General features: G+C 49.2%; 2 protein-coding genes across 3 annotated transcripts; both read left to right on the top strand.

Annotated features, from left to right (window-relative positions):
* Positions 1 to 3,466: 3,466 nt before the first annotated feature.
* Positions 3,467 to 5,255, top strand: PARS2 (prolyl-tRNA synthetase 2, mitochondrial (putative)). Of its 2 annotated transcripts, none has more exons than XM_019531483.1 (2): positions 3,467 to 3,639; positions 3,798 to 5,255. In XM_019531483.1, exon 2 carries the CDS (start codon positions 3,830 to 3,832, stop codon positions 5,252 to 5,254), a length of 1,425 nt encoding a protein of 474 aa, XP_019387028.1. In that variant the 5' UTR covers positions 3,467 to 3,639; positions 3,798 to 3,829; the 3' UTR covers position 5,255. The 2 variants fall into 2 exon arrangements, with proteins under 2 accessions (XP_019387028.1, XP_019387027.1); XM_019531482.1 differs by having other exon boundaries at positions 3,467 to 3,646.
* Positions 5,256 to 7,195: 1,940 nt separating this feature from the next.
* MROH7 (maestro heat like repeat family member 7) lies at positions 7,196 to 25,769 on the top strand. The gene is made up of 22 exons (XM_019531480.1): positions 7,196 to 7,457; positions 8,635 to 8,732; positions 9,091 to 9,168; positions 9,723 to 9,811; positions 10,557 to 10,683; positions 11,245 to 11,340; positions 12,436 to 12,540; positions 12,836 to 12,971; positions 13,617 to 13,729; positions 15,986 to 16,138; positions 16,480 to 16,634; positions 18,061 to 18,199; positions 19,083 to 19,234; positions 20,574 to 20,711; positions 20,823 to 20,937; positions 21,258 to 21,398; positions 21,701 to 21,862; positions 22,860 to 23,015; positions 23,270 to 23,392; positions 23,530 to 23,632; positions 24,165 to 24,227; positions 25,224 to 25,769. Exons 1-22 carry the CDS (start codon positions 7,271 to 7,273, stop codon positions 25,469 to 25,471), a joined length of 2,877 nt encoding a protein of 958 aa, XP_019387025.1. The 5' UTR covers positions 7,196 to 7,270; the 3' UTR covers positions 25,472 to 25,769.
* The last annotated feature ends 14 nt before the right edge of the window (positions 25,770 to 25,783 follow it).

Raw genomic sequence — 25,783 nt, 5'->3', positions numbered from 1 at the left:
AAGTTCAGGTCCCCCAAGATGACCACGTCCCTTGACCTAACTACCTCCGTGAGCTGACTTAAGAATTCCTGGTTGAGCTCTTCCCCTTGGTTGGGTGGTCTGCAGTAGACCCCCACCGTTAAGTCTCTTTCCCCTCAACTGCCTTGTATCCTAACCCAGAGCACTTCCGTGTGCCCCTCCTCTGACTCTGTGCTACCTGGTGAGGATGTGTATTCCTCTTTAATGTAGGGCACCACGTCCCCTGTCCTGTCCCTCCTGTACAGCCTATAGCCCTTGACATTCACTGCCTAGTCATGTGTTGGGTCCCACCACATTTCAGTGAGCCCCACTATGTTCGGGTTGGCGTCAGCAGGAGGATAAGTTCCTCTTGGTTGGTTCCCATACTACGAGCATTTGTGTAGAGGCATTTGAGGCCTCCTGGGGATGTATGCACAGGAGAGCATTTCTTTATTGCAGGTTAGAGGAGGGCATTTTTTTAATTCAGACACTTGGCACTATTTCCTGCTCCCTCTCTGTGGGAGTGCACAATTCAAACAGGATCAGTTTACCAGAGGCAAAAAGGAGAGATGCAGGAGTCTTTAGGTAAGTATTAGCAGCATATCTGTGATCTACACTCCTATTTTATACCAACCATCGTTCTTGACTGACTGGATTTCTAAAGGATTTTAATGGGGTTTTAGTTTTACAGCTATAAAATTAGCTTGCCATGATCATAGTGAGGGCTCAGTGTGTAGCAAAGTAGAGTAGGGCATGATTTAATTAGAATTATAGGCAAGAGCCAAGACACGGTATTGTGTCTTTTCCCCTTTATGGAACAGTAATAGAAGAAAGGCCACATGAGCACAGTGGAGTCCAAACACCTGCGTGTGCTCAGTCGACACACTGTAGAAGGCCTGGCTATATTCACATTGCTTTGCTGGTAGCTTTTTAAAACAAGGAACATAATTAGAATCTCTACAATGTCTCACACATTGTTTAAAGAGATACTGCCCAATTGCAGTGAATAGGTGTGTTTGCATTGTAGTTGAAAGCAGGCTGCTATTTCTCTGTTCAGGATCTTCCCATACTGATAATTTAAGAAGATAAAAGACATGAAGCACTAAGTATTATTACCTGATTATGACTGGAATTGATTCTTCCCAGTTTCTGAAAATCATTGCATGAATCATGGAAATGATGGCATTCACATGGCCAAAGCCATGGTTCAATGAATCAATTCATGAATGTGTCTGCTACTGTCCTCTATTGCTTGCAATTGAAACTGTTTCCTGACCCTTGATGGGATCATGGCAGTGGCTTAAGTTTTTGGATGGGGAAGGATATGCAGTCAACTTTCAAGCAAGGAATCACAAAGTTCTAGTGTGGCCTTGGGTCTGTCACTATATTTAGAGCTCCTTTGTCTATATCTGTGTCTGAAATGATGGTCACCATGTTTGCTTATCCATTTCTCACTCACCAGTAAAATAGACAGCTTGAGCAGAATAGCCGGGCTGGTGTGTTTGCACTGTTACCCATAGATGGTTTAGGAAAATCACATGCAGCTGTATCAATATTGACTGGGCATGCAACATGTAAATAAAAATGTCCCCATCAGGAGTTCTCATGGGATAAAGACATTTCTACAATGCCAACATGAAAAAGGGGGCAAGATTTCCAGCTTCTCACATGTTGCTATGGAAGGCTGAAAGCCTTTCAGCAATTCTTGTTCTTTATTTTTTGCGTTGAGATACTGCCTGAGTGTACCAGCTGAGACTGGGGCCGCAGCGTGCCAAGGGATATATGTGCACGCATGCAAACACTCGTCTACACAGAGAGTAAGACAGTTTAGCATCCAAGTAGATGCCAAGAGAATACCGATTGGTACCACAGGTGGGAGATGGAAAGCAACGGAGAGCTAGTTATGGTCACTTTAATAAGCAGTGGTCACTGCACACCAGCTTCCTAAGACTATGCTGCCTTGTTTCAGAGCAATACACATAAAAGTCAGCAATGAGGCATCAACGTAGCTGCCGACTGGCTTCCTACAGGTTTGGCTGAGATAGGGGCAGAATTTTAGAACTGCAGCTCCAACCTCTTCCCAGTCCTGAGCATTGAACATCCCATACTTTCCTGACCAACAGTGGGCAACAGTCTGTACCTAGACACGCTGCACTCCCTTCTCAGTAGCTTTCACCTGGCCCCAAGTAGAAATGGGGAAGAGGTGAGCTATGGTTTGTTAGCGTCCCCACTTGCCAATGTTTGCAGGAGGTAACTGCCTAAAGCGACTGTCCTCTTTCCCCCCCTGAAACCTCTTTCATGTTCCCATGGGGGTCAGGCACGGTGTCCTTGCCTGGTTGATCTGCTCTGTGCCATCACTAAATCTGTTCCCCACTCCCTTCCTTCATATCTCTTTACATGGCAGCCATGGCAAAAGGCATGAAAGGCCCAGGGGACCAGCACCTGGGCACGCTCGGACCGTTCTCTTCCTCCTGCCTGGTTTACGGGGCAAGCTTCTGTACGCCGGCAGCTCTTCAGTAACAGCGCCACGTGCCTCCTGCTCCCCAACATGATCGACAGTGGGGCTCTTTTCCTGTCCTTGGTCCACTCACGTTTCGGGCAGTTTTACTGGGCCACGTCCACTGGCTCTTTGGACTCGTTTGAGTGCCAGTGGGCCCTGTCCAGCGTGGTCTCCCCTTGGTGCACTCAGGCTGAGCCTTTGACCATCGCCCCCATCCCTGATTTCCAAAGAAAGTAGCTGTTGCTTTAGTGCCCTCCCTTTCTAAGGGAGGCTTAAACTTCTTCCTGGTGGGCAGTGCTCCCCTGACAGTAACAAATCCCCGGTGCATTTCACAGGCAGGGCTGACAGCCAGGCCTGAAATGCCCATGCTGTGGCATGGATGGCCCAGGTGGTTTGGGGACGTTGGGCTGCTATCGACAGCTCTGCCCGCTGCCGGGAAGGCGACTGCCTGATGTTTAATGGGAAAGGGGGTTTGCATCAGACCAGGCATGGGGCCGGGGGGGAGGGGGTGCAGCAAGCAGAGCCCCCTGCAATTGCACACGCATGCTTAAACTGCAACCCTAGCAGCCCCCTCGGAGCTGGCCTTGCAAAGCACCCCCTGCGCAGCAGGCAGAGCGCCCAGCTTGGTCGCTACCCGTTTCCAGAGGCGATGCCGCTCCTGTGCGGCCAGCTCCAGGGAGCAGGGGAAACAAAAGGATCACACAGTTTGCCCTCCGAGCGGCAGGCGGGGTGGCAGGAAACCTCCCCCATAGCCGCCCTCTCTATGGTATGCTCCCTCCGCAGGCCGCGCTTCCGCATCCTCATCCGGGGTAGGGCGCTGCGGCGTGACGTACTGGGTCGCTTTCATTCTGATTGGCTGGCGGCCCCGACCGCTTCCTTCTTGCAGGGGAAGCAGCGTGGTGGCTCTCCCGCGCATGCGCACGCGGTTCCTGTGCTCCTTGCGGGCTGCCTGGGGATCCCCCTGCGGAGCCAGAGCCGGAGCCGGAGCCGCGCTTAACCCCAGAGTTGGCTGCAGCTCGTGCATCTCGCTGGCCCCCGGGAAGCTCAGGGTCTAGCCTCCAGGCACTTGGCCTCACTTTGCTTGTCTGTAAAATGGGTCTGTAAGACCGCACAGCTCTTCTAACAGTCTTCCTGCTGCGTGGGTGAGAGGTGACGTGTAAGCCCTGCGGGGGAGGAAGGGAAGAGCGGGGCTTGGTGGTTCTTCCAGCCCTTTGCGCTCGGTTGGGGTGGTGCTAAGGCAAAAGGATGCTCGTGGCCAGGGCCGCGCTAACGTGATGCTCATGTCTGCGTCCTGCTGCAGGTTGGTGGGAGGCTTCCTCCGTGTGCCCGCAGATGGGAGGGCTGCTCAGGAGGTGGAAGGAGTTGCTTTCCCAAGCGGCGACCCATGCCGGGCCAGGGCAGCGCTGCCGCCAGGTGCACCACGATGGCTCCACCAGACCCAGGCGAGTGGCTGTGTCCCAGCTCTTCCAGCCTTTCAATCTTCGGGAGGACCACGCGGCGGATCCAGAAAGCAAACCTGGTGACTTGACTTGCAGGAGCCAGAAGCTGATGCTGCAGGCTGGCCTGATCTGCCCTGCCCAGAATGGCTGCTATTACTACATGCCCTACACCGTTCGAGCGATGGAGAAGCTCATCCAGGTGATCGACCAAGCGATGCAGGGTATTGGAGGGCAGAAGCTCAACATGCCCAGTTTAAACTCCGCGGAGCTCTGGAGAGCCAGCGGGCGGTGGGATATAATGGGCAAGGAGCTCTTCAGACTGGCAGACAGACACAATCAGGAGTATTGCCTGGGGCCCACGCATGAAGAGATCGTTACACATTTGGTTGCCTCGCAAGCAGCCTTGTCCTACAAGCAGCTTCCCCTCCTGCTGTACCAGATAACGAGGAAGTTTCGGGATGAACCGAAGCCTCGCTTTGGTTTGCTCCGCAGCAGGGAGTTCTACATGAAGGACATGTACACGTTCGACACCTCCGAGAAGGCTGCTCACCAGACCTACAGCCTGGTGTGTGACGCCTACTGCAGCGTGTTTAACCGCTTGGGGCTTAGTGTCTTAAAAGTCCAAGCGGACACGGGCAGCATTGGAGGGACCATGTCTCATGAGTTCCAGCTCCCGGCCAGCACTGGAGAGGACAGGCTCGTGGTCTGCCCAGGCTGCAACTTTTCTGCCAATGCGGAAACAATAAACTTTGACCTGACCAACTGCCTGGTTTGTCACGGAAAACTAACAGAGACCAAGGGGATTGAGGTCGGGCATGCGTTCTATCTGGGCACCAAGTATTCCTCTGTTTTTAATGCTACCTTCCAAGATGCCGAAAGCAAACATGTGCTGGCGGAAATGGGCTGTTATGGACTGGGCGTCACTCGGATTCTGGCTGCTTCTGTCGAGGTGCTTTCTACAGAAGACAGAATCCGTTGGCCAACCCTCATTGCCCCTTACCAGGTCTGCCTCATACCCCCGAAGAAGGGCAGCAGAGAAGAGGTGGGAGTGGCGCTGATGGAGAGCTTGTACGATGATATTGCTGATGGCGTGCCTCAGGTTAAAGGGGACGTGATACTGGATGACAGGAGTCACTGGACTATTGGTAAAAGACTGAAAGATGCTAACATGCTTGGTTACCCGTACGTTGTAATAGCTGGGAAGAAAGTTTTGAATACACCTGCTGAGTTTGAAGTCTGGAGTCAGAACACCGGAGAGGTCTTGTTCCTTACCAAAGAAGGTGTTATTGAATTGTTAAGTAAAGTGCAAGTTCCCTAAATTTTGGTTTACAGTCTTTGGTGTCTTAATGTGTATCCAATTCCATCAACATGTATTCAGTACTATCTTTAAAAGGCATTTGAGGACCAAATACAGCACTCATTAGAGAGGAAGCATCATTGAGTCATTTGCAGTATGGTGTGTTGCATGGTGCTAGAAATCTTGTCCTGATCTAATCATGACCTGATGGGGGATTTTACTTTAAGAAGAGAATGATTCTTTCTTTATTATTATTATTCACAACAAAGCCTCATGCTTAGGGGAGGACCTAAAAGCTTAATAAGCACACAGACCTTAAATGTGAATGTGCAGGACATTGGCTTGTACCCACAGATTGTAGTCCTAATGCCCCTTGTGAGGTTGGGATAGGGAGGGGACTGTTATGATCAGGTCTGCCTTTTCAGTGGTAGTCCCCTTCATGTAATCCTGGGATTGCAAAAGGGCTCTTGATGACCAGGAAAGCAAGATGCACATTCTGCGATTTCCACCAACTAGATATAGGCCTCTCTACTGCGGAAGCCAGGCCCCAGTGCCTGTAGGCTGCTGTGAAATTCCTTTTTGTGATATATTAATTCTTGTTTTTTAACTGTTCAGCCACTTAGAGCATTGAAACAACTCACTGGAATCATCCTTTAAAACCTAAATTGAGCATGGTAGAGAAAATGGTCTAGTGTCAGGGCCTTCCTTGGCTGGTACAAATTTGTGTAACACCAGTGAAGTGAATGGAGCTACACTGGTTTATGTCAGCTGAAGATTTGGGCTGTAGTGTCCACAGTTTTAAGTCCCATCTGTCCCCCACCCCTGCTCCAAGCTCTGAAACAGATGAGCAGAACCATTGGAGAAGGGTTGGAAGGAAACATTCCACGTTGTGCATGGAGAGTACCAGCATTGCTCGGGGCAGACAGCTGGAAACTCACCTCACTGCAACAGGAAACAGTGAGGAACAGCAAGCAGACGCCTGCCGCGGGTTTTGTTACTGATCAAAGGCTGGGGTCTTTCGCCCGCTAATGTCAATGGGGGCTTTGCCAAGGACAGCCTGAGGCTCCAGGAGGATGATAGCAGGGGGTTGGGGACGCTGTCAAACAAAGGAAAAAAGTCTGGCTCAATCCTCCAGCACTGCACCTGAAACGGTAGGAGCAGTGTGAAATGCCCCACTGAGAAAGGGTTCCAGGACCCCCTGGCTCAGGTGTGAATGCCCAATAAGACCATCTTATTTTTTAAATGCTAATGTCCAGGAGATTACATGTGACTGGAAAGGGAAGTGAAAGGAGAAGTGAAGTTTATGTTTGGAAAGGAATCGGGCTGTTTCGTAGGGCTCTACATTGGTTAGACTGGACAGTCCCTGTGGCAGTGGTTCTCAACCTTTTTAGACTCAAGGCACCCCTCGGAAAATGCCAGCTCCTAGTTTTCACTTGGTTTTTGACTACAGAAAAAATAATAGAGCGATTCTTCTGTTGCAGAGACCTTAGAAAGCTCACAGCAGGTCAGAATCTACCATTGTGGATTCCTTTTGGACTCTCTGGGTTTATCTTGTAAATCATGTTTGCACACGTAGCAGTGTTAACATTGTGTGACATCCTGTGGCGCTCCTCAAAGGATCTCAAAACACCCAAGGGTGCTGCAGCTCCCTGGTTGAGAATGATTGCCCTATGGGATTCCACTCGCATCAAAATCAAAAGGAATCCTTTGATGAAATCCACTGGGAGATGAATTGCACCCTAGCTCTTCAGTCTAAGAGAGTATTGCGTGTTTCAATGCAGACTGCACAGCCGCTCAAAATGCTGAGGACAGCAGCACTGGATGCTATTCTGCCTCCCTTACTCATGTCCATTCAGTGCTGCTTATGACATCATTTGTTTCACAACTTCATTTACATACAGCTGTGAATATTGATAGTGAGCTGTAATAAACAGGTCAAATGGTCACTCCTGATGCTGCGACAGGGAGGCTGCACATGTGTGTGGAGACCTATCTTCAAGAAGGTGCAGGAGATTCTGTTTAAGACGCTCGAGTCTGATGCTTGATGGGAAGGTGTCCGACATGAACAGAAGGAGCCAACAGTATCTCATGAGTGAACCGCGGGTGGAAGAGCATGTGGATCCAGCCCTAAGAGGCAGGGAATCATATCATGATCCAGTATCCCAGGAATACCCTTTTTGGGTCCCAAAGATGGAGGAGAGTACCCTCTCTTTAGTCCTTGGAGGTAAGGAGCAATGTCCTTATGGTCCACCTGGGCCCTCTGAGGTTATAGGAAGAGGTGACTGGGATCACGCAGGACACTGTTAGAGCACTCAGTGCTATAGCCTGTGTCTGCAGGTGTGGGGATCTCTGTGTCTGGGGAAACTGAGGCCTGTGCCTGTGATATGCTCAGGTAAACATGTGCCTTGACCAGAAGGCTTTCTAGAGAAGTGGCCTTGGATCTAGTTAAGTCTTAGCTAACAAGGTGTTTATATGGTTCCAACATACACTGATCAGGCTGGGAAGTTCAGAGATACCTTAGGCCCTTAGCCTTTCAATGGGATTTAAGGGCATTTATACACATGCTGCTGGAGGTGGGGGGCACTTTAATCAGAGCAGCTCTAAGAGTCACTCTCATTAAAGCACCCAGAGGGTCACATGTATCAGCATTCCTGTGTTAAAAAATGGCAGTGGGGACGCTAAAGCTCATTGAATAAACACCCCAGCCGTCATTTTTCAGGACGGGGATACTGATATAGGTGACACTGGAGTCTGCTGGAGTGTGGTAATTACCATGCTCCAGCAGAATCGAGTTTGCTCTGATGCATTGTAATTACAGTGCGTTGGAGCAGCCTCGATTCACATGTATAGGCACCCTAGGTGCCTAACCCCTCTAATAGGCTTCCAACCTCAGTGGTCACAATACCGCTTTGTGACGGGAATGATTACTGTCTCCATGTTGCGGATGGGGAAACTAAGGCCCAGAGAGAGATCAAGATGCCACATTTGGGGCTTGCTGTATAGATTTCCTATACTAGCAACATGCCCACCAACATTGAAGATGGATGTGATAGACTGCAGGACTACCCTACTCCTAAGATGCCTTATATCAGTGATGTAAAATGCCCTTCCCTACTCTTGTGGCTTTATCTTGCACCAGAAGTGGGCAGCTGAGAATTGAGCTACAACCAGCTCCCCGACCAAATCCAGAGCTTGGTGACATGGAGAATTAAGCCAAAGTAATCTGCCCAAGCTCACGGGAAGTTGGCAGCAAAGCTAGAAATGAAACCCAGGCCTTGTGATTCCTAACTGAGCATCTTGAATACCTAATCCCATCTGAGTACATCATCTGCCAGCAAGGGCAGTGCTATACCCTTCACTCAGGCACAACAGGAGTCTGCCCTCATTCTTATCCCATGCAGAAATACACAGCGAGGCATATGAGACAATGACGCAGGACCTGATAGAGAAAGAGGACAGCGCCTTGGAAATGGGGGCCCTGAACGATTCCAATAATCCGGTAGGAACCTGCTTGCCTCCCTTAGCATGTCTATGTGTTGTTAATCTGGGTTTCCCTGGACATTTATCACATGCTCATCACATTTCCACAAGGTGTTTATTCCATGCTTGTAGTTACCTAAATCTGATTGCTGAATATGTGGGTGGAGTGGATGGAGGGCAGCTATATACATTGATTTTTTTGATGCCATCCAGGCAAGAAGGGTGTCTGCCTGCTTAGTAAGTGCTTCATGACAGAGAATGTGTTACTCTTTTGGAGGTTTTTAAGTGGGAAGAGTTGCTCCTGGCTGATGTCTGCATGCTTCATACATTAATATCTCCTGTTCTGCCCTTGCTCGGCTGATCCATGATGCGAGAAGGCAGTTGGCAGGGAAGTCATTGAGAACAGAGCAAACCAGCCCGAGAGCCAAAATCTCATGCTCATCAGACAGGCTGTGGTGAGTGAAAGCAGCCCAGGGCTCATGTTATAAAACCAGGTGGACATAGAACGGGGACTGTCCTGCCTGGAGACGACCATGGGGAATTCGATACGTTCAAATACAAAAAAGCTTGATACACAGAGGCTGGCAATCAATTGTTCTCAGTGTCCACCAGAGACAACACCACCAGTAATGAGTTTAATATGTAACCATGGAGATTTAGGTTGCATATTAGGAAGTACTTTTCCACTATGATGATTGTTCCCTTGAGAGCCTGTGGTGTCTCCATCCTCAGCAGTTTGAGAGCAGGTTATACGGACACTTGGCTGGGATGGTTTAGTCAAGGATGATCCTGCCTTAAGCAGATGGTTGGACTAGATGTGAGCTCTTGAGGTCCCTTCCAGCCTTGTTCTCCAGGATTTAGGGGTGTAGCCAGCCTGTCCCAGGGATTGTTTTGCCTCCCAGTGCCCTGGAGGCTGGTGAAACGACCTCTTTTGGGGGTGGGCCGGGGGGGGGGCAGCTAATGATGGGGCTCTTCGCTATGATTTTTATGTCTCTTCTGGGATTCGCAGAAGCGCATTAAAGAGCTGCCACAGGACTCGCTGGACGCATGCTCCAGTGACTTGCGCCATCAGGAGATGCTGTTTATCGCAGACCTCAGGTACTTGGACTTCTCACCCTAAGCCCAGAGCCAGAAATCTCATTCCTCCAGGGGCCCTACCAAGTCTTTGTGGGGAGAGCAGGGGAACGTGCACCTTGTTCACTGCTTGGCTGCATGGCGTATCCTAACCAGCGTCCTAAGGGCCTTGAATTTGAGTGGGTGTTAAACCGGGACTCACTTCCTGGCTTTCCCCATAGACAGCCTATAGGTGCAAACTGCTCTCTGCGTTCCTATAGGTCAGGGTGGGCAATTATTGCGGGCAGAGGGCTGTTTACTGAGTTTTGGCAAGCCATTGAGGGCCGCATGACAGGCAGACGGGGGAAGATAAACATTAATTTTCTAAATTTTGTAGGGGCCCCATGGGCCAGATAGAATGGCCTGGCATCTGGCCCGCATTTTGCCCGCCCCTGCTATAGGTGCTAAGTGATCATCTGTACAGTGGAGATTTCCTGTCTCCCAGCTGTTTCTGTCTTAGCTGATGAGCTTGCAAACTTGTTTGGCCAGGGACTGTCTCTGAATATGTACAGCACCGAGCACAACAGACCCCGATCTCAATCAGTCTTTAAGAATTTGCAAATAATAAGCAGTAATAGATAGCCAGTCTGCTCCGTTTTTCTCTTCTATGCCACTCCTTTTTGCTGATAATCTGATCCCCCTGCCCTTCCTTTTGCTCCATTGGTGAAGCAGTCAAAGTGTAAGGGCATCTCCAATAAAATAATTCACTGTGAGCTTATGCTTCTTTTAGCAAAGTGAAGCCATCTCTGGTGGGTAAGGAGAAGTCCAATGTGATTCGGATCTGCGTTGCCAGTGTCTTTGCCCTTCCCTCCTTGGAGACTTTGCAGTGGGAGAAAAACAGTAGGGCAATTGTGAAGGTAATTCCTTGTCTGTTCCTGAGTGCACCATCCAGGAGTCTGGTTTGGTTAGCAAGGCCACCTACTTGGTTTGCCTAGAGCTGGCAGGAAAAGCTTCATGTCCTAGTAAACGGTGGGTAAAGGGGTTGTGCCTGGTGTGTGACACATGGCGGGGTCAGGAGGACATCAGAGCTGGATATACTTTTGTAAGATGTGCTCTAGGTCAGATAAGACTGAAGTGCCATGGCTGGGGGAGTCATTACTTCAGGCCTGGCGGTACAAACCCAGAAGCTCCCTCCACCCTATGGAGGTGGTGGTGTCCTTTTCTCCACTGAAGAGCAAGATGACCCTGCTTCTCTGCCCACTCCCAAGCTGCAGACAGAGCCCTTATTCATTCTCAGCAAAGAAGCCCTCCCTACACTGTGCTTGTGCCCTGCAGGTCTCCTGACAGTAACAGCTTAAATGGGAGGGGGCTATTTGTAGGTGTTGCAAGGACCCATTCCTCCCTGTCCTTATGCAGATTCCTTGTGCTCTCTGGCTCTGCATCACTTCAAATGTTGAGCCTTTCTTCCTCCTCCCCAGGACTGGTATAACCAGACTATGGATGGCCTGAAGACAATGCTGAAAGCCTTCTTGCTAGAGAATCCAAACACAGCCGAGCTGCAGAACCTCTTAGATGTAAGTAGCAGCAGGCAGAAGAAATGACGTCTTCTTGGGGGAATACAGGGGGCTTGGGTAAGACAAGAGGATTCAACTTTCTGCAGTAATGCCTTGAATAGGCCCTCAGCCTGATAATGGTCTGTACAGCAGAAGTCTCAGAGGGAGTTAGTTGCTTCAAGGCATTAGGATGTCTTCTGTGTCAGGCAAGACAAAGGAGAGTTTTTGTAGCCTTTTGGGAGGTTGCCTATGTTCTCTATACATGTGATTTCTCTTCCCTTCAGTCCATCTTTCTGGAAAATGAAAGCAAGACTCTTCCTCCCCTGAATTAGAGACCATCTTAGAAATAAAAACTGAGTCTCTAGGCTCAGGCTCAGGCTCTGGATCATTGACTAGAGAGTCAACCAGGTGGTTTGGCTGGTTCAAAATCAGACAGATGGGAAGAAAGTCAGAGGAAACATCCTCTCCACTCCTTTACAGAAAGCTTCAGTGATGCTTAGTGGAGGCTCACACTGTTGCTTCCCTCCTGGAAAGAGTGTGGGATCCAGGGAAGATGAGGATTATAAGATCTCGGTCTCCCATGGATCAGAGCTGATGAACCATCCCTTTGGGGTGGTGGATTATTGCGTCAGTCTTGTAACACAGCTGGCTCAGGACAGTGTTAAAACCACTGTGAAGTCAGGAGTGAGCCTGGTGGCACAAAGGCAGGGTTGACCTCTTTGTAGGATGGGAGAATTTTCAGTGACATTGAAATCCTAAGAGGAAGCCACAAGCAGTCAGAGTCACAGGGAGTCTGTCCGTGATTCAGAGAACACCACTGTGGTGCCAGGACTGTACTCCTGGCCCTGTCCACCCACTCCCCATATGCCAACTGCAGATGTGAGGAGAAGCGCAGGCCCCAAAGCACCACACTCAAGCATGTCAGAAGCCTAGGTCCTGACCACACTGCTAAGGGCCTGCCTGGGTTTGTCTCACAGGGCTTATTGCTCAGTGGTGAGATTCAGTTCTCTGCTGCCCTGCTGCAGACGTACACGGAGAACAACATCTGGAATGCACTGTTGCAAGTATCTCACTCAGCCAGGTGTTAACACTGGCCATCTCTATCTATCTGTGCAGCACTTGGTCCCCTGGATGAGATCAGAAAAGTTTCATGAGCGCTTAAGAGCTGTGGACACCAGCCTCTACTTGTTAAAAGCTGCAGTCGACCATCCTGAGTTTTGTGTGAGTGGTCCCTGACCCCTGGGAGCTGAGAAGAGGCACAGTGGCTCCAAAACAGAGGTTCCCAAAGCATGGCCTACAAGCCCCTTTGATGCAGCCGTTCTCCGCGCCCCCCTGCCCCAGGCTGCCCCAGGCTGCCCCTTGGAATTGGCCTTTCAGAAGTAACATTTTGGGAACCTCTGCTCTAGGCTGTGCTGTCTTTCCCTTTGATGGGACATGAATTGCCAGGGGTTATGGGCTCTTCTGGTCCATGAAAGTGATGCACACTGACTCCTCCGTCCCCTTCAATTTCATTTAGATGTCACCCGAGTTCCCCAAGCTGGGGGTCCTGATTGGACTACTGGCCCTTCGCACTGGAGACTATGTGCAGGAGATTGGTCCCCAAGCTATGGAAAGCCTGTCTTTCCTCTACACCCTCATGCGGTGCCAAAAAGGTAAGCAGAGACCATCCAAAACATCCTTCCACCCAAACACTAACTCCAAACAAGTGATGAATCCCCTACATAGTGGTGCTTTCTTACAGAGCTAGGCTAGAACAGAGCATCTAACAGGAAGACTGTCTTTCCTCTTGGGTCCTATAAAGAGACCCCAGCAAATCTGTAGATGAGAGTCTAATAGCTGTTGCTATTGATTTTACCTAGGAGGTCTGAGAGAGACTATGGGGATGGTGGCAATAAAAAAAACCCCTGAAAGTAGCTACTAGATAGCAGCTGTGCTCTTCCATAAAGCTAGAAGTGATGGTTTAATTTAAAACCTCCATGTTCTCCAGAAAAGGGACAGGACAGAGTATGTCACAAAAACGAGGTGACCTGAAGGTCACGGTGACTGTCTACTGTTTTGAAGAAAAGAAATCAGTAAAGAATATTCTCTAATTCACTACATAAACCTGTCAGGAGTCCACCAATGTATCCTCCTCCCCCTTGTATTTATGTATTTACTATGTTCAGGATTGTTACACAAAAGGCCTGCTTCTCTGTTGTACTTTTGGTTCCAGTCTGCAGAGCAGGTACAGTTCAGGGATGTGAATTGTTTAAATGCAAAAATCAGGAGTGTTCTTGAACATGGTGTTTGTCTCCTAGAACACAAGAATAATTCAATGGCTATAAAAGCAGAACTACATCAAAGTTATAAGGAGTGTCTGGGAACATATGAACCCACGAGAGCATGTGAAAACATCTGCACAATCATTAAGGTAAATCCTCAGTGCTGAAGCAGATTCTTGAAGGCATGCTGTAACAGGGATAGCGCGCTGGAGCCTTTCTGTTGGTGGCTCTACCTTCCTGTCTTGGGCTAACCGCCTGCTTACTCGCCTGCCATGCCTTGATCTTAATTGATTGAGTGATGTAATTAGCGGGAGGCTGCCCTCTTTATATGTCCAGTGTCAGGGGCACTATCTGCGGCTCCTTTTTCCTCCCCTACACCGCAGCCCAAGCCTCGCAGATGGTACATGACATGGTTTCCCTATGCCTTGGCCCTCTTCTTTACTTCTGGGGCCCCCCACTGCCCCCTCTAGCTCTGGGGCTCCTTGCTGCCCCCTCTCACTCCAGGGCTGGGGCCAATGCACCCCCAAACAATGCTGCACCCTCTCCAGCACCAGGAAACCCCACGCTACCGTGGCTCCAGCACCAGGAAACCCCATGCTATGAGGCCTCCTCCACCCCTAATACCCTCACCCAGTCCTCCGGTTAAACAGTAAACACAAAACACAAAGCCCCCAGGCTATAACATAAAACTAAACTGTCCGGTCAGACAAACAGTTAATCCCTACCAGGCAACAGCAACCCGCGGATACTCAGGCAACAAAACCTTGGCCTTCTGTCCACGCTGGCTGAGCTCCTCACTCCTTGGCTACCAGAGGAGGAACTGCCCTCCTGGCCTTATGCTTGGGCTTAAGAAGGGGCCAAGCCCTGCCCCTTCCTGTCAGCTGACCCCCTTGGTTTCCCTGGCAACCAGCATCTGTGCTGCCCTGGTGACTGGCAGTTGAGCCTCCCCCTTCTCACCACTAGGGGTCTCCTGCCATTTCTGCTTTTAGGCACAAGGCACCCGCGTGCTCTGCGACACATACGCATTCCTGGTACCTCTCAGTGTATGGCCAATTGATCAAGGCATGGGATGGGGTGACCCTTTCTATGAACATATATGCAGACCAGGTAAAAAATCAGAATGTGTTCTTGGAAAGGATGAAAAGTCAAGATATCACCATTTTCACAATACAAGGAGTTCCAATATTTTTCAATTTTAGTATGTCAAAATGCTTCAATTCAATTTGGTTGACATTGAGTTGAGCCTGCCTAGGCAGTTTGTGGGGTCTCAAGAGGCCTGTGTTTCCTTGTGTGGCTATGGATGTCTTATGCCCTCATCCTTCTGTACGTGTCCTGGAACATATATGGTCATAATTCAGGCAGAGGAGAAGCCAGACCGTGCATCATAGGAAATAGCTTCCTATCCAAATTTTGTTTAATCTACACACGCCCCAAGAAACTTTGTCCATAGAGGAAAATGAAGGCTTGAAGCACTCAAACTACAGGTCAACACAGCAATCTGAGGGTAATCAGAAAAGGCTACTGTCCTGGCGGTACTGGTGGACATGGGTGGGTTGATGTTGAAGTTACTTCAAATTAAATGTTTCAATTACTTCCTATGGAAATTTTCTGCTTCTCCCGATCTGGACTTTCTGTCCAAAAAACAACAAATGATACACACACACACCTCTCCCCACCATCAGTGGAAAATACCAGACCAAGCATAGATCAGAGCCCCTCTCCAATGTAATACTTCTCTCTTTCGTGCTACCCAAGAGAGACTGCCTATCTTTGTTAAGGCTCCATAAACTGGAAAGCAAATGTCTTTGAAACTTGGCTGGCTTTACGAAACTGGTTGTTCCAAGCCCCACCTAAATCAAAGGGTGTTTGGTTACAGTATCCCAAGCACATGGATCAGGAGAAAGTCAAAGGATAAATAAATGCAGCAAGTATGGGATATGATGGGTCAAATTCAATGGAAGAGAAAGTTGTTAAGCAATTTGGGTATTTTCACTATGCGCAAAAGATGTCTGGTGAGCTGTCTGAATGACCAGATGTGGCAATGGCCCACGAAATTGCAAGTATTTTTTTGGACCCAGATTTTTTGTGTACTCTGTCTCTTCAAAAGCTAATGTCCAAGACTGCATGCTGCACATAGGAAATCCTTACTGCGGTGCCTCAGACAGTGAATTCATAGTCCCATAGGTGATGGTCTGATAACATTGTCAGTAAATCCAGGCCTGGTATCACAGCTTTGGGAACCCATGAGGTCTGCTGGAGCCGTCTAACCAGGAGGCCCAGAGAGACCAAACAGAGCTTTGTTTAGACTCCTGTTATCTGTGATTCCAGTTTCAGAGCACACGTCTAACCAGGGCATCTTCCACCCTGCTGCTTTTGCTTGGATCCCACCCTTCTCCCCACTGCAGGAACTAGGGCAATTTCTCACTCCAGACCAGATGACAGACCTTTTACTGGTAGCTGTGGAAAACCTACGGGAACACCGTGAGGAGATCAGTGAAGCATCCAGGGCCATCCTGAATGCAATCCTGAAGAACTTCAAGCACAGTTTAAAGACAAAGGTAGGGGGGTTTTGGGCGCCAGGGAACATTTAAATCCCTATATCCTAGGGTGTTGTAAGTGGGATACTCCCAGCGTTGCATTTCTTGTGTGGTGTGGGCTGCAAGTGAACTGTCTAAAACTGAAGATTGAGCCTTTGCTCTGGAATCTAGGGAGGCTGCACTGGGAAGCACAGGCATCTTTTCTGAGATGACCTTGAGGTCTTCCTCACTGCTGGCTTCTACAATTCAGCCTCTGCATCCTCCAGAAAGGAGGATAGCTGTTGTTGATAGCATACATCCTTATTCTTACTCTGAAAGCAACACCCTGGCCAGTGCCTCTAAATGGTCTTGTTTTCTTCTAGGTGCCAGAGATTGTGGGCAGGCTCCACTCCCAGCTCAGCACCATCAGTCATCCCCACAAGTGGCAGGAAGTAATGATGGCCTTATGCCTCTTGGCTCATGATTTTCTGGAAGAGGTAACAACAGGCCTTCTAAATTGCCAGCTGCCCCTGGACAGGTACAGGACTTCACAGTGGCCTGGATACAGCAATTTCTCTCCTTGAGGTTCCTTAACCCTGTTCCTCCTGAGAAGCCTCAGATTGGTAATGGCTACCTGGTTATGTGAATAATGTCTTTCTTACCTTGGTAAGATTGCAGCACTAGTTCCCATCTCATCCTGTCTTCTCCATTATCACAAAGGCAGAAATCACAGAGTTGCCCAGCTGCCCAACATATTTACTAGCTGAGCCTTTTGATGCATAGAAATCACTTTCTTGAGGTAAGCAGACCAGGATAAATCCCTGGGATGAGAGCACAGGCACCTCACCTCACCAAACACAATGAGTGCTTGGCCATACAGGCAAGTGACCACGATTGAAAAATAGACCTCTGCACTTCCGAGCAGTGGGCCCTCCAGGTGCTGGGGCTGCTGATCTCAGGTTCAAATGCTTCAATTTTGCAACTGGGAAAAAAATAGATTAGATTAAAACCACTTGTTTCTCAGGACCACAGCTGTGTCAACCCTACTTCCCGATCTACTGTACTCAAGGCAGCCAGCAGAGCTGACACAATCAGTGCTGACATGCCTGTAGCCATGAGGAGGCAATCAGCTAAAACCATTGGCATAGTAGTCTCATGCTTATCCCTAAACCCAGACTCTGAACCCACCATGAAGGTGACCTGAAGATTGTGCATGTTCCCATAGTTGCTCAATACTGCGTCCCTGATGATCCTTCCCAGTATCGGGAGGTTTTATATCGGAGTAAGTAGCATGTTCCATTGGCATAAGACTAGTCTGAGCTCTAAAAATCAGGCGTGCCCTCATGGGCATACTTCCAGGGTTGGAGTGCACCAGTGGGATGAGTGCGGTTGGAGTGTGCTTGAGCCCTTTTGATCTGGGACTCACCACTACCACATCTGTGTAGACAAAATCATGCTATGGGTGGTTGGACCCTCCTCCTCTCTCCTTTCTGTAACTTGGTCTCAAGGCTAGGTGTAGGCATGTCACACAACTAATGCACTAAGTTTTTTAGTGACTCCAGGTGGGTAGGTTAGAATCGCACTTTGGAAATATGAATACCGAAGTTCCACTTTTGGAGGCTTAAGAGAGAATAGGACCTGGCCATTGGTCCAGAGTGTAACCAGGTGAACCTGGCATCACCTGTGCGGATGGTCCCACATGTGACCTGCTTGTGGGTTAAAACAAAAACAACATATGACAGTCAGCGGCTGCAAAATAATCAGCTCTGACAGCACAATACATCACAGGGATGGGACGTGGGACTCTTACTGCTTTAGCAAACAGGTCTCTTTCTATGATTCCTGAGATGGACTCCCACTGGAGCCCCCAGCCCTACCTGGGTGGCCATTTGTCCAGTCACATTGCAATGTGGCAGAGCTATGAGCCTCTCACCCCTCATGGGATGATCTTTTTGACCCTGTAGAAATGCAGTGGGGATGTGGAGAGCACTGGCTGAAATGGAGGTGAAGCGTGACATCTATCACCTGCTGGACATGCTGTTGAAGAAACTCCAAGAGCGGCCAAGGGTCACGGGGAAGGCAGCCTCCATCTTGCCAATAGCCGTAAGTTGCCAATAGCCATAAAGAGCCTTTCGCACACGACTCTCCTCTCCCCGCAACGAGGTGAAAGATCCTTGATCTGCGACTGAGGGATAGATTCCAGAGAACCACCTCTGGGAGGGATGGGGATTGCTCCACTGAATTTGTTGTGGAGCCCTGAAAATGCCCATTGTCCAGTCCCTTACCCTTTGCTGCTCTGCATCTCCCAGACACCACCCCCCTACAAGGGGGCTTGGACAATGGTGCCTCTGGAGCCCAGCAAAGCTGCAACCTTATCATCTGAACAGGTCACTTGTGCCATTTCTCCCTGTCTTCCCCAGGCAGGCACCGAGCAGAGCAGTTAGTTTCCCCCTATCTCTGCAACACCCCCATATCCTGACTCCCCTCCTCGCCCCCCTCCTGTTTCCCTCTCCTCATCGGTCAATGCCGTGCCCCCACCTTCTTGCCCCCTGCTCCAGCAGGACCAAAGGACCATTGGGCTCTTTCTTAACACTTTTCACCACTAGATCTCAATGGACTTCTCAGAGGAGGTCAGTAGTGCCGTGCCTATTTTACAGGTGGGGAAAGAGAGGCACAGATTGGGGAAGGGCCTTGCCCACAGTCACCTTGCTGACCTGTGGCAGAGCCAAAGCAAAACATCAGGTCACCAGAGCCTCTGTCCATTAGAGCCTGCTGCCTCCCCTTTGGAAAGGAAACCCTGGCTTCCTGCCTAGCGATGCAGAGCAGCAATCCTAGAGCTATGGAGCACCAGGACAGGACAATACCCGCCCTTCTTGCTGCAGAGTTATCCTGTTTGGCTGCACACAGCCGGGGGGGTGGGTAATGGGACAAGGAGCATGGGACGGAGGTGGCGAGTATCACGGCTGTGATTGTTTCTCTCCCTCAGGCTGCTAATGCTCTGTTTGAGGTGCTGTGCTTAACCAAGTGCCAAGACGCCGTGACACGCATCTTCCCTCGCCTGCTGATGGCCCTGCTCGTCCAGGTGCACTACTGCAGTGGGCTCAGCCTGCCGCACAGGAATGACTTCACCCCTACCTGGTAATTTGTTGTGCATCTTCACCCCTACCTGGTAATTTGTTGTGCTCCCTGCTTGCCAGGGTTGTGTTGCACAAAGTTGCTGCCTGCCTGCACTGGGAAGGCTCTTCGCAGTGCCCCACCATCTCCCCTGTGCTACCAAAACAACACCTTCCTCTCTCATTGGCCTGTGATGCCCGTTTTCATCTTCCACTTGTTCCATTTCCAAGCCAGCTCCTTCCCTGCCCCTTCCCATGAGCAAAGCATTGGAGGTATCCAGCTGCGGGGTTGCCTCACAATCTTCCTCCAGATGTCTTCCGAGGGCTTGCCTTTGCCTTGACACCTGAAAGAAACACCGAAGGTAGTGACACCTGCAAGAAGCCCTGGCTGATGCTGTTTCAGTCATGCTGACTGGCAACCCTTCACTGTTTCATCGGGCAGCTTCCAGCCAAGGTTGGAAAGTCTTTGGGGAAAGAAGTCATCCTGCATTTGTGTTTGTACAACACCTTGCACCATAGTTAACGAGTGGGGTTCTTGGGTGCTGTGCAGCACAGACCATCATCACCTGCATCATCATCACTCTTGTGGGCAAGAACCTCACTTATAGCTACGTGCTTTCCATCTACTCACACCACAGGGAGCCATCCTCGATATTCCAGTACCATACATAAAAGAGACAGGTCAGCACATGTGTGCTATGTCATTGATAGTATGTGATCACGCAGCTCATTGCATGTGCAGAACACTTAGGATTAGCATATGATGTTGGGCTCCCCATCCTGGTTATAGTAGCATCCATGCAGCACAGGCCTGGGCATGATGCCTGTTACAGCAGCATGTGTACACATTGCACGCAGGGCGAGGATGGACTCCATGTGTCAGTTATAATAGCCTGTATGCAGTGTGTGCAATGCTGGCATGGACTCCCCCAATCCCAGTAGCTTGTACGCAGGGCACGCGGTACAGGGCATCGGATTCATTGCATTTGTTATAGCAGTTGTGTGCCATGCCTGATGGGTCTTTATGCTTCCATTATACTATCCATGTGCTCTGCAGGCTCGGGCACAATATGTGAGTTATACTGATGTGTGTCCAGCACATGTGCGATTCAGGGTTGGGCTTGATGGATCCGTTAGAGCAGAATGTGAGACACTGCCAGTTGCTGTGGCTTAGTGTCTCACAATCAATTTTGCCATCCTAGCACAGTGCCTGAAGATTGCAATGCAGTCTAGGGTTGGGCCTGACATCTCTGTTACCCTGCAGTGCAGTATAGTGTGTGTGACCAACTGTGATACACGGGATAAAGGATTACTACGAGCAAGGCTGATGCCACCCTTCAATTCTGGTTTTGCTCTGTACTCAGGTGGGTGATAAGGACAGTAAAGCTCCTTCTCCTAAAGACAGGACATGTGTGTGAGCTTGCCGTTGTGGAGCTGAATGGAGGCTGGGAACTGCTTGCTAGCCCTGAGGAGCACTACCGTGGGGTGGGCCAGCTTGCCAGGTAAGAGACAAGGACTTGCCGGTGCCCTTCCCTTCAGCCAGGTGCCTTTAGTGACTTGCTGAAGACCAGACTTTCCTGCCCAGTAATAAAAGTATCTGTTTGCTGCCACAGAACCATGCTCCACCATGGCTGCTCTGAGCTTTGGAAGATCTTGTACCTCCTAGTCCCATTCCTTGAACGGGGGGATGAGTGTCACAGACTCACTGCGCTGGCCTTCTTTGTTGAGGTAAGATTCATTAGCTTACCTCTGTAGTGAGACAAAAGCGCCACCTGCATCTTTCCTTTTTGACCAGCTGGTCTGCTTCTCCAAGGATCTGGTATATCTGAGTGTTTGGAGAAAGCTGGTATGCATGAGAGGTCTTCAAGGAAATCCAAGAGACGCTGTGGGTGGCTTCATCCTCTTGTGAGCGTGGGCTTGTTGCCTTCATGCACATTGGAGCCTTTATAGCCCTTTGTGCAGGAATGTGAGGAATTTGTGCAGCACAGGTTCAGATCGACAGCCATCGGCCCACAGCTTATCATTGACCTGCCCTTTGGTTTTCTTAGCTTCTTCAGATGCCACAAGCTAAGCGGCTCCCACAGGAATATTCTGTGATCCGACTAACAAAGGGACTGACTGATCTGGATCCAGTTGTCCGGGCATTGTGTGTCAGAGGATTGATCATCATGGCCAACTGGACAGGGAAGGTGAGGGATGGAGTCCATTCCCTGACCCAATGAAAGCCAGTGTAATAGTTCCAGTAGCACTAAAATAAGTCTAGAGTAACTGTCAGCCCAAAAAACCTACTGCTGGTGAATTGAAATGAGTGAATGAAAGCCTATTTTAAGAGAACCTGCCACTCTTTTGGGAGGTTCCTCTGGGTTTAGAAGGTTTCTAGGAAAGTTAAGCTGAATCTTGTTCGTTGTTTTTAGTTAAAACTGGAAGACACAATCTTGAACTATACAGTAGGGAATAGTTGGTGGGTTTTTAGTAAATAAGTTCTCTGCAGGAGATCGCAATCCCAGTGCCAGCCATGATAAACAGCTTACATGGACTTGATGGGAGGCTGGTTGTCGAGGCTCTTGCTGACATTGAGACGATTCTCAGTGGCCTGGATGAAGCGAGCTTTCCTGGATGCATCACCGACCCTCTTCAACAGCTCTTTGATGATGTAAGGAAGGAGTGCGGGGTAGCAATGGGGGAGGAGAAGCAGAGGAACATTTCTGCTGAAAACCAGTAGTGATTTCTATTGAAGAATGGAAGTAGAATAGTGTCATCCTCACTTTCTACCCCGTCCAGAGTTATCTTGTATCCTGTCCCACTATAGCTGCCTCTGCGTCTATGAACTGGAGGCACCAACCTATGTTAAAGTAGTGTCTAACAAGTTATGCTCTGCTGTAGCATGTGGAAATATTCCTATTCATGGTGCAGTATATATGCATGCCTCAGGAGACATGCTGTTACACTGGACAACCTAACGAACAGCAGAGTTTGAAGAAAGAATCCTTATAGCTTTTACTGTACGCACACACTGCTGTTGGTCCAATCCTATGCAGAGTGCCTTCAACTTCTGTTGTTGAGGTCAGTAGGACTTGAGGGGACTCCACACTGTGAAGGATGTGGACCTCAGTCAGTTCCTGATAATATTGGCTGCATTACGCAGCTTCCCTTTGCTAGAAGAGGAGGTCACGATGCATTAAGAAACAGAGTCCAGCTAGTCATCCCAGCCCATAGGGAAGAGTAGGGGCAGGACCAAACTACAACTCCCGTGCCCCACTGTAACTTCCAGTTTCAGCTAAAATCTTCATTTTCAGCCGAGGCTGAAGAAAAGATATCACATCTACCCAAAGAAACAAGTCTGCCTGAATCCTTAGACCAACATAGCTACAACCAACAACCCCACTTTCAGTCAAAACACTTTGATGGGGAGAGAGTTTTTTCCATGTGAAACAGCTGGTTTTGATAACACATTTTGGGTCAGCAAAAACCCAATTTTCTCCTGAAAAAACAGTATCACTGAAAATTATTTAGCATCTCATAGTTCATATAAGAGGGAGCAGCTATAATTGCAGACCGAGCCTATCATTTCCCTCATAAAACAGGATGAAGAGAACTGTCTGCTCACTAAACGTTCTGCCCCTGACTTCCTCTCTTTGTATCGCTCACAGAACAGAGAGAGTGTGCGCTGTGCTGCCATTTCTCTTTTTGGGAGCATACTCAAGAAGGTGAAGAAGAGTCAGAGACTTATCAAGGAGGAAGAAATCTTGAACAGCTTTATCCCGTTACTTCTGCACCTGCAAGAGGGGAACCCTGACATGGCAGAGGCCAGTTCCTATAATCACTTATATCCCCATACCAAAGAACCTAAATCCATGAGATCTCCAGACAGATGCTTCTCCAGCACCGTCTTTCAAAGGAGGATTTTCTCCTGATCCTTCTTTTGTAGAGATAACTTAGAGCTCCCCATCCAACACTTGCACAGGGGAAGTTCTCCCACACATAGCCCATTATTAGGAATTGGATGATATTTACAGTACTCAGCTCCTTGAAACGCTGCGACTCCCATCTTTTCTTTCAGAAATGTAAGAAAGCTTTGGATGAATGTTCTCGACTCATGAACTGGAAACTTCCCAAGCAGGTTGGTAGCAGGAAGGCCTGGCACAACCATCAAGAGGATGTGGATAAAATATGCCACTACCTTGTAAGTGATCTTTCTTAAAATTGTGCATTGATAAGTTAAAGGTTAATACTGAAGAAGTAGCACAGTCAAAGCCTTTATCAGGCTTTGAGTATGTGAGAAGTTTATGGAGGACCTTCCTCTGACATTTCTTGCCTTAGGTGAAGAAACATGAGAAAAATATCCAAAGGTTTTTGTTGCAGAGTCAAATTTACCTTAAAAGTGCAGAGCCTTGTTTACGAACGGCTGCAGCCACATTCATAGGTAAGCGCAAAAGAATTTGATTTTCTTTAGCACAAGTCCTTTGTCTGCAGGGTTTCATCTGGCAGCACAAATCAACTGGTTCTGTCCAGATGTCATGATTTCTTGATGTTCTGGGATTGAATGCTACATTAATACAGAAATGCTCTTAACCCCTAACCACATGCTCTTAACAAAATAGCCCAAAGAGCTCTCCAGTTGGCATCTGCTCCTGGTGGGATCCCCAAAACACCTTTGTCTTTTCAGGGAGAATTCCTCTCCAAGAATGTGTGCCCTTCTCTTAAAAGCTAACTTCTTGGTATGGCCTCAATCCAAAGCCTTTTGAAGCAAGTTGAAAGGCTTCATGTTGACTTCCTTGGGCTTTGAACAAGGTGCTGCCCTCCCCCACATCAGCCTGTGTGTCTCAGGATTTTAGAACTTGTCCAAATATCTGAGGGATTTTCCTTATGAAAGATAAAAACTTTAGAAGTGAAGTCCCCAGTGGAGAATGAATGGAGGAGAAAGGGGAATTCACTGCTTTTAATGGTATGTTTAGGGTTCTTGGTTGTGCACATGGACAAAAGGATGACAGAAGAAGACTTGAATAGCATAAGCAATGGTAAGTAAAAACCTCATATGTAGACGCCTGCCCTTTTGAATGAGTATTTGTGCATCTGAGAAGATGTTGGGATTGATATACCCACAAAGCTGTACTCTATGCAAAGGAATTATAAATAGCACTTGAAATGGTCTGACTCTACCTCTTCCCCCTACGCTTTAACGTTAAATTCCTCTTAAAAACTTCCTTCTCTGCCCCAATGAAAAGAATTGAGCATAGCAAGGTCATTTAACAGGTTCCTTGGAGAGCCTGCCCATCTAGGTATTCTTCTTGTGAGCATCACAATAATATGGTGGCAACTATTAATCCTCCTGGATCATGGTGTATGCATGAGGGCCACCCAGACCTTCAACGCACATGCCTGGGGATGAATTTTTGGAGGGGTGGAGGCTGCCCAGACCTTCCATCCTCCCTTTAGGCCAAATCCGAAGACCAGACTGAGTCTAGACATTCGGTGCCTCCATGGCTGTAGTTGTATAAGTGTCTCAGAATCGAACCCAGGTCTCCTGTGTGGTAGACAAGGATGCTACCACTGAATCATAGGGGACTTGACAATAACATCCAAGCACCCATAAATCCCAGTACCCTTATAAATGGTCCTAATACCTTTTCCTTCTCTACCTATTCTTTTCACTTTTGCTCCTGTGCTCATATAGTAGCCCCCTGACTTCAGGCAGGCAAAGTTTGGGTTCTGCCTTCCAGTTATTGCAAGTTCTTCAGGGCTAAGCCTAAGGATGCAGCCACTAAATGTTCAGCTTTGAGCAGGGCAAGGCCGTGCCACATAAGTCGTGTAACTGGTGGTACAGTTGCGTGCTGCGGGGGTCCTTCAGACTCCTGTACAGATGAGTGGGAGGAGGTGGAGAATCTGAGCAGAAGTCTTAGGATGGGACTTTCATGCAGCTGGAGCGGCAAGGCCGAGACCCCTTCCCTCTCTAGATATCGGTGATTATTATGAGAGCTCGGCAGTTTCTGATCGACTTTCTCCCGTGGCTCCAGCTCTCGACGCCCTGATGCATGACCCCGAGGCGTCCGTGTGCGTCTTCGCCGCTCAGGCCCACGACCGCGTCCTGGCAGTTCGCTGGAAACTGAAATACGGCCTCGTTCAGCAAGGCTGCAAGGTGGACAGAAACCCCATGGACAAACGCGGCTGGTACCCCAGCCCCCAGAGCCTCCCTGCTCCCTGCAGCGCCTCCAGCCGCCTGCTCGAGGGCCTCCGCCTCTGGAAGGCGGTTGCCAGAAAATAACCGGCTCAAACGCGGACGGGGGGCGACGATAATGCTACACGGGCGGGGATTATTCTTGTGCAGCCTGCTTTGGAAAAAAAAAAAAGCAGAGCGAGAATCCGAGGCTCTCACGGCAAGAGCCACCAAAGAAATGCAATTAGCCAGCAGCAGTAACGAGGGCCGTGTGTACCCGGCATCTTTTTTTTTCTTAGCCGGGGAGGGCGAAGCAACCCGCTTCACGGAGCGAAGCCGCGGGGGCTGGTCCTCAGCTGGGTGTGACCCCGGGGCAGCCCAGGCGGCTTGAACCTAGCCCAGGAGTTTCCGCCTTATTTT

The sequence above is a fragment of the Crocodylus porosus genome, unplaced genomic scaffold (genome assembly GCF_001723895.1).
Source record: "Crocodylus porosus isolate Cpor-Errol unplaced genomic scaffold, CroPor_comp1, whole genome shotgun sequence".
NCBI classification, from domain to species: Eukaryota; Metazoa; Chordata; order Crocodylia; family Crocodylidae; genus Crocodylus; species Crocodylus porosus.
Note: the sequence above shows the minus strand (reverse complement) of the source record. Positions and strands in the feature narration are given on the sequence as shown.

Coding starts and splice junctions, on each gene's coding strand:
- PARS2 (XM_019531483.1), top strand. CDS start 3,830: ATGGGAGGGCTGCTCAGGAGGTGGAAGGAGTTGCTTTCCCAAGCGGCG.
- MROH7 (XM_019531480.1), top strand. CDS start 7,271: ATGCTTGATGGGAAGGTGTCCGACATGAACAGAAGGAGCCAACAGTAT. Junction 20,938..21,257: donor CGCTGGCCTTCTTTGTTGAG/GTAAGATTCATT, acceptor TGGTTTTCTTAG/CTTCTTCAGATGCCACAAGC. Junction 23,393..23,529: donor ATAAAATATGCCACTACCTT/GTAAGTGATCTT, acceptor TTCTTGCCTTAG/GTGAAGAAACATGAGAAAAA.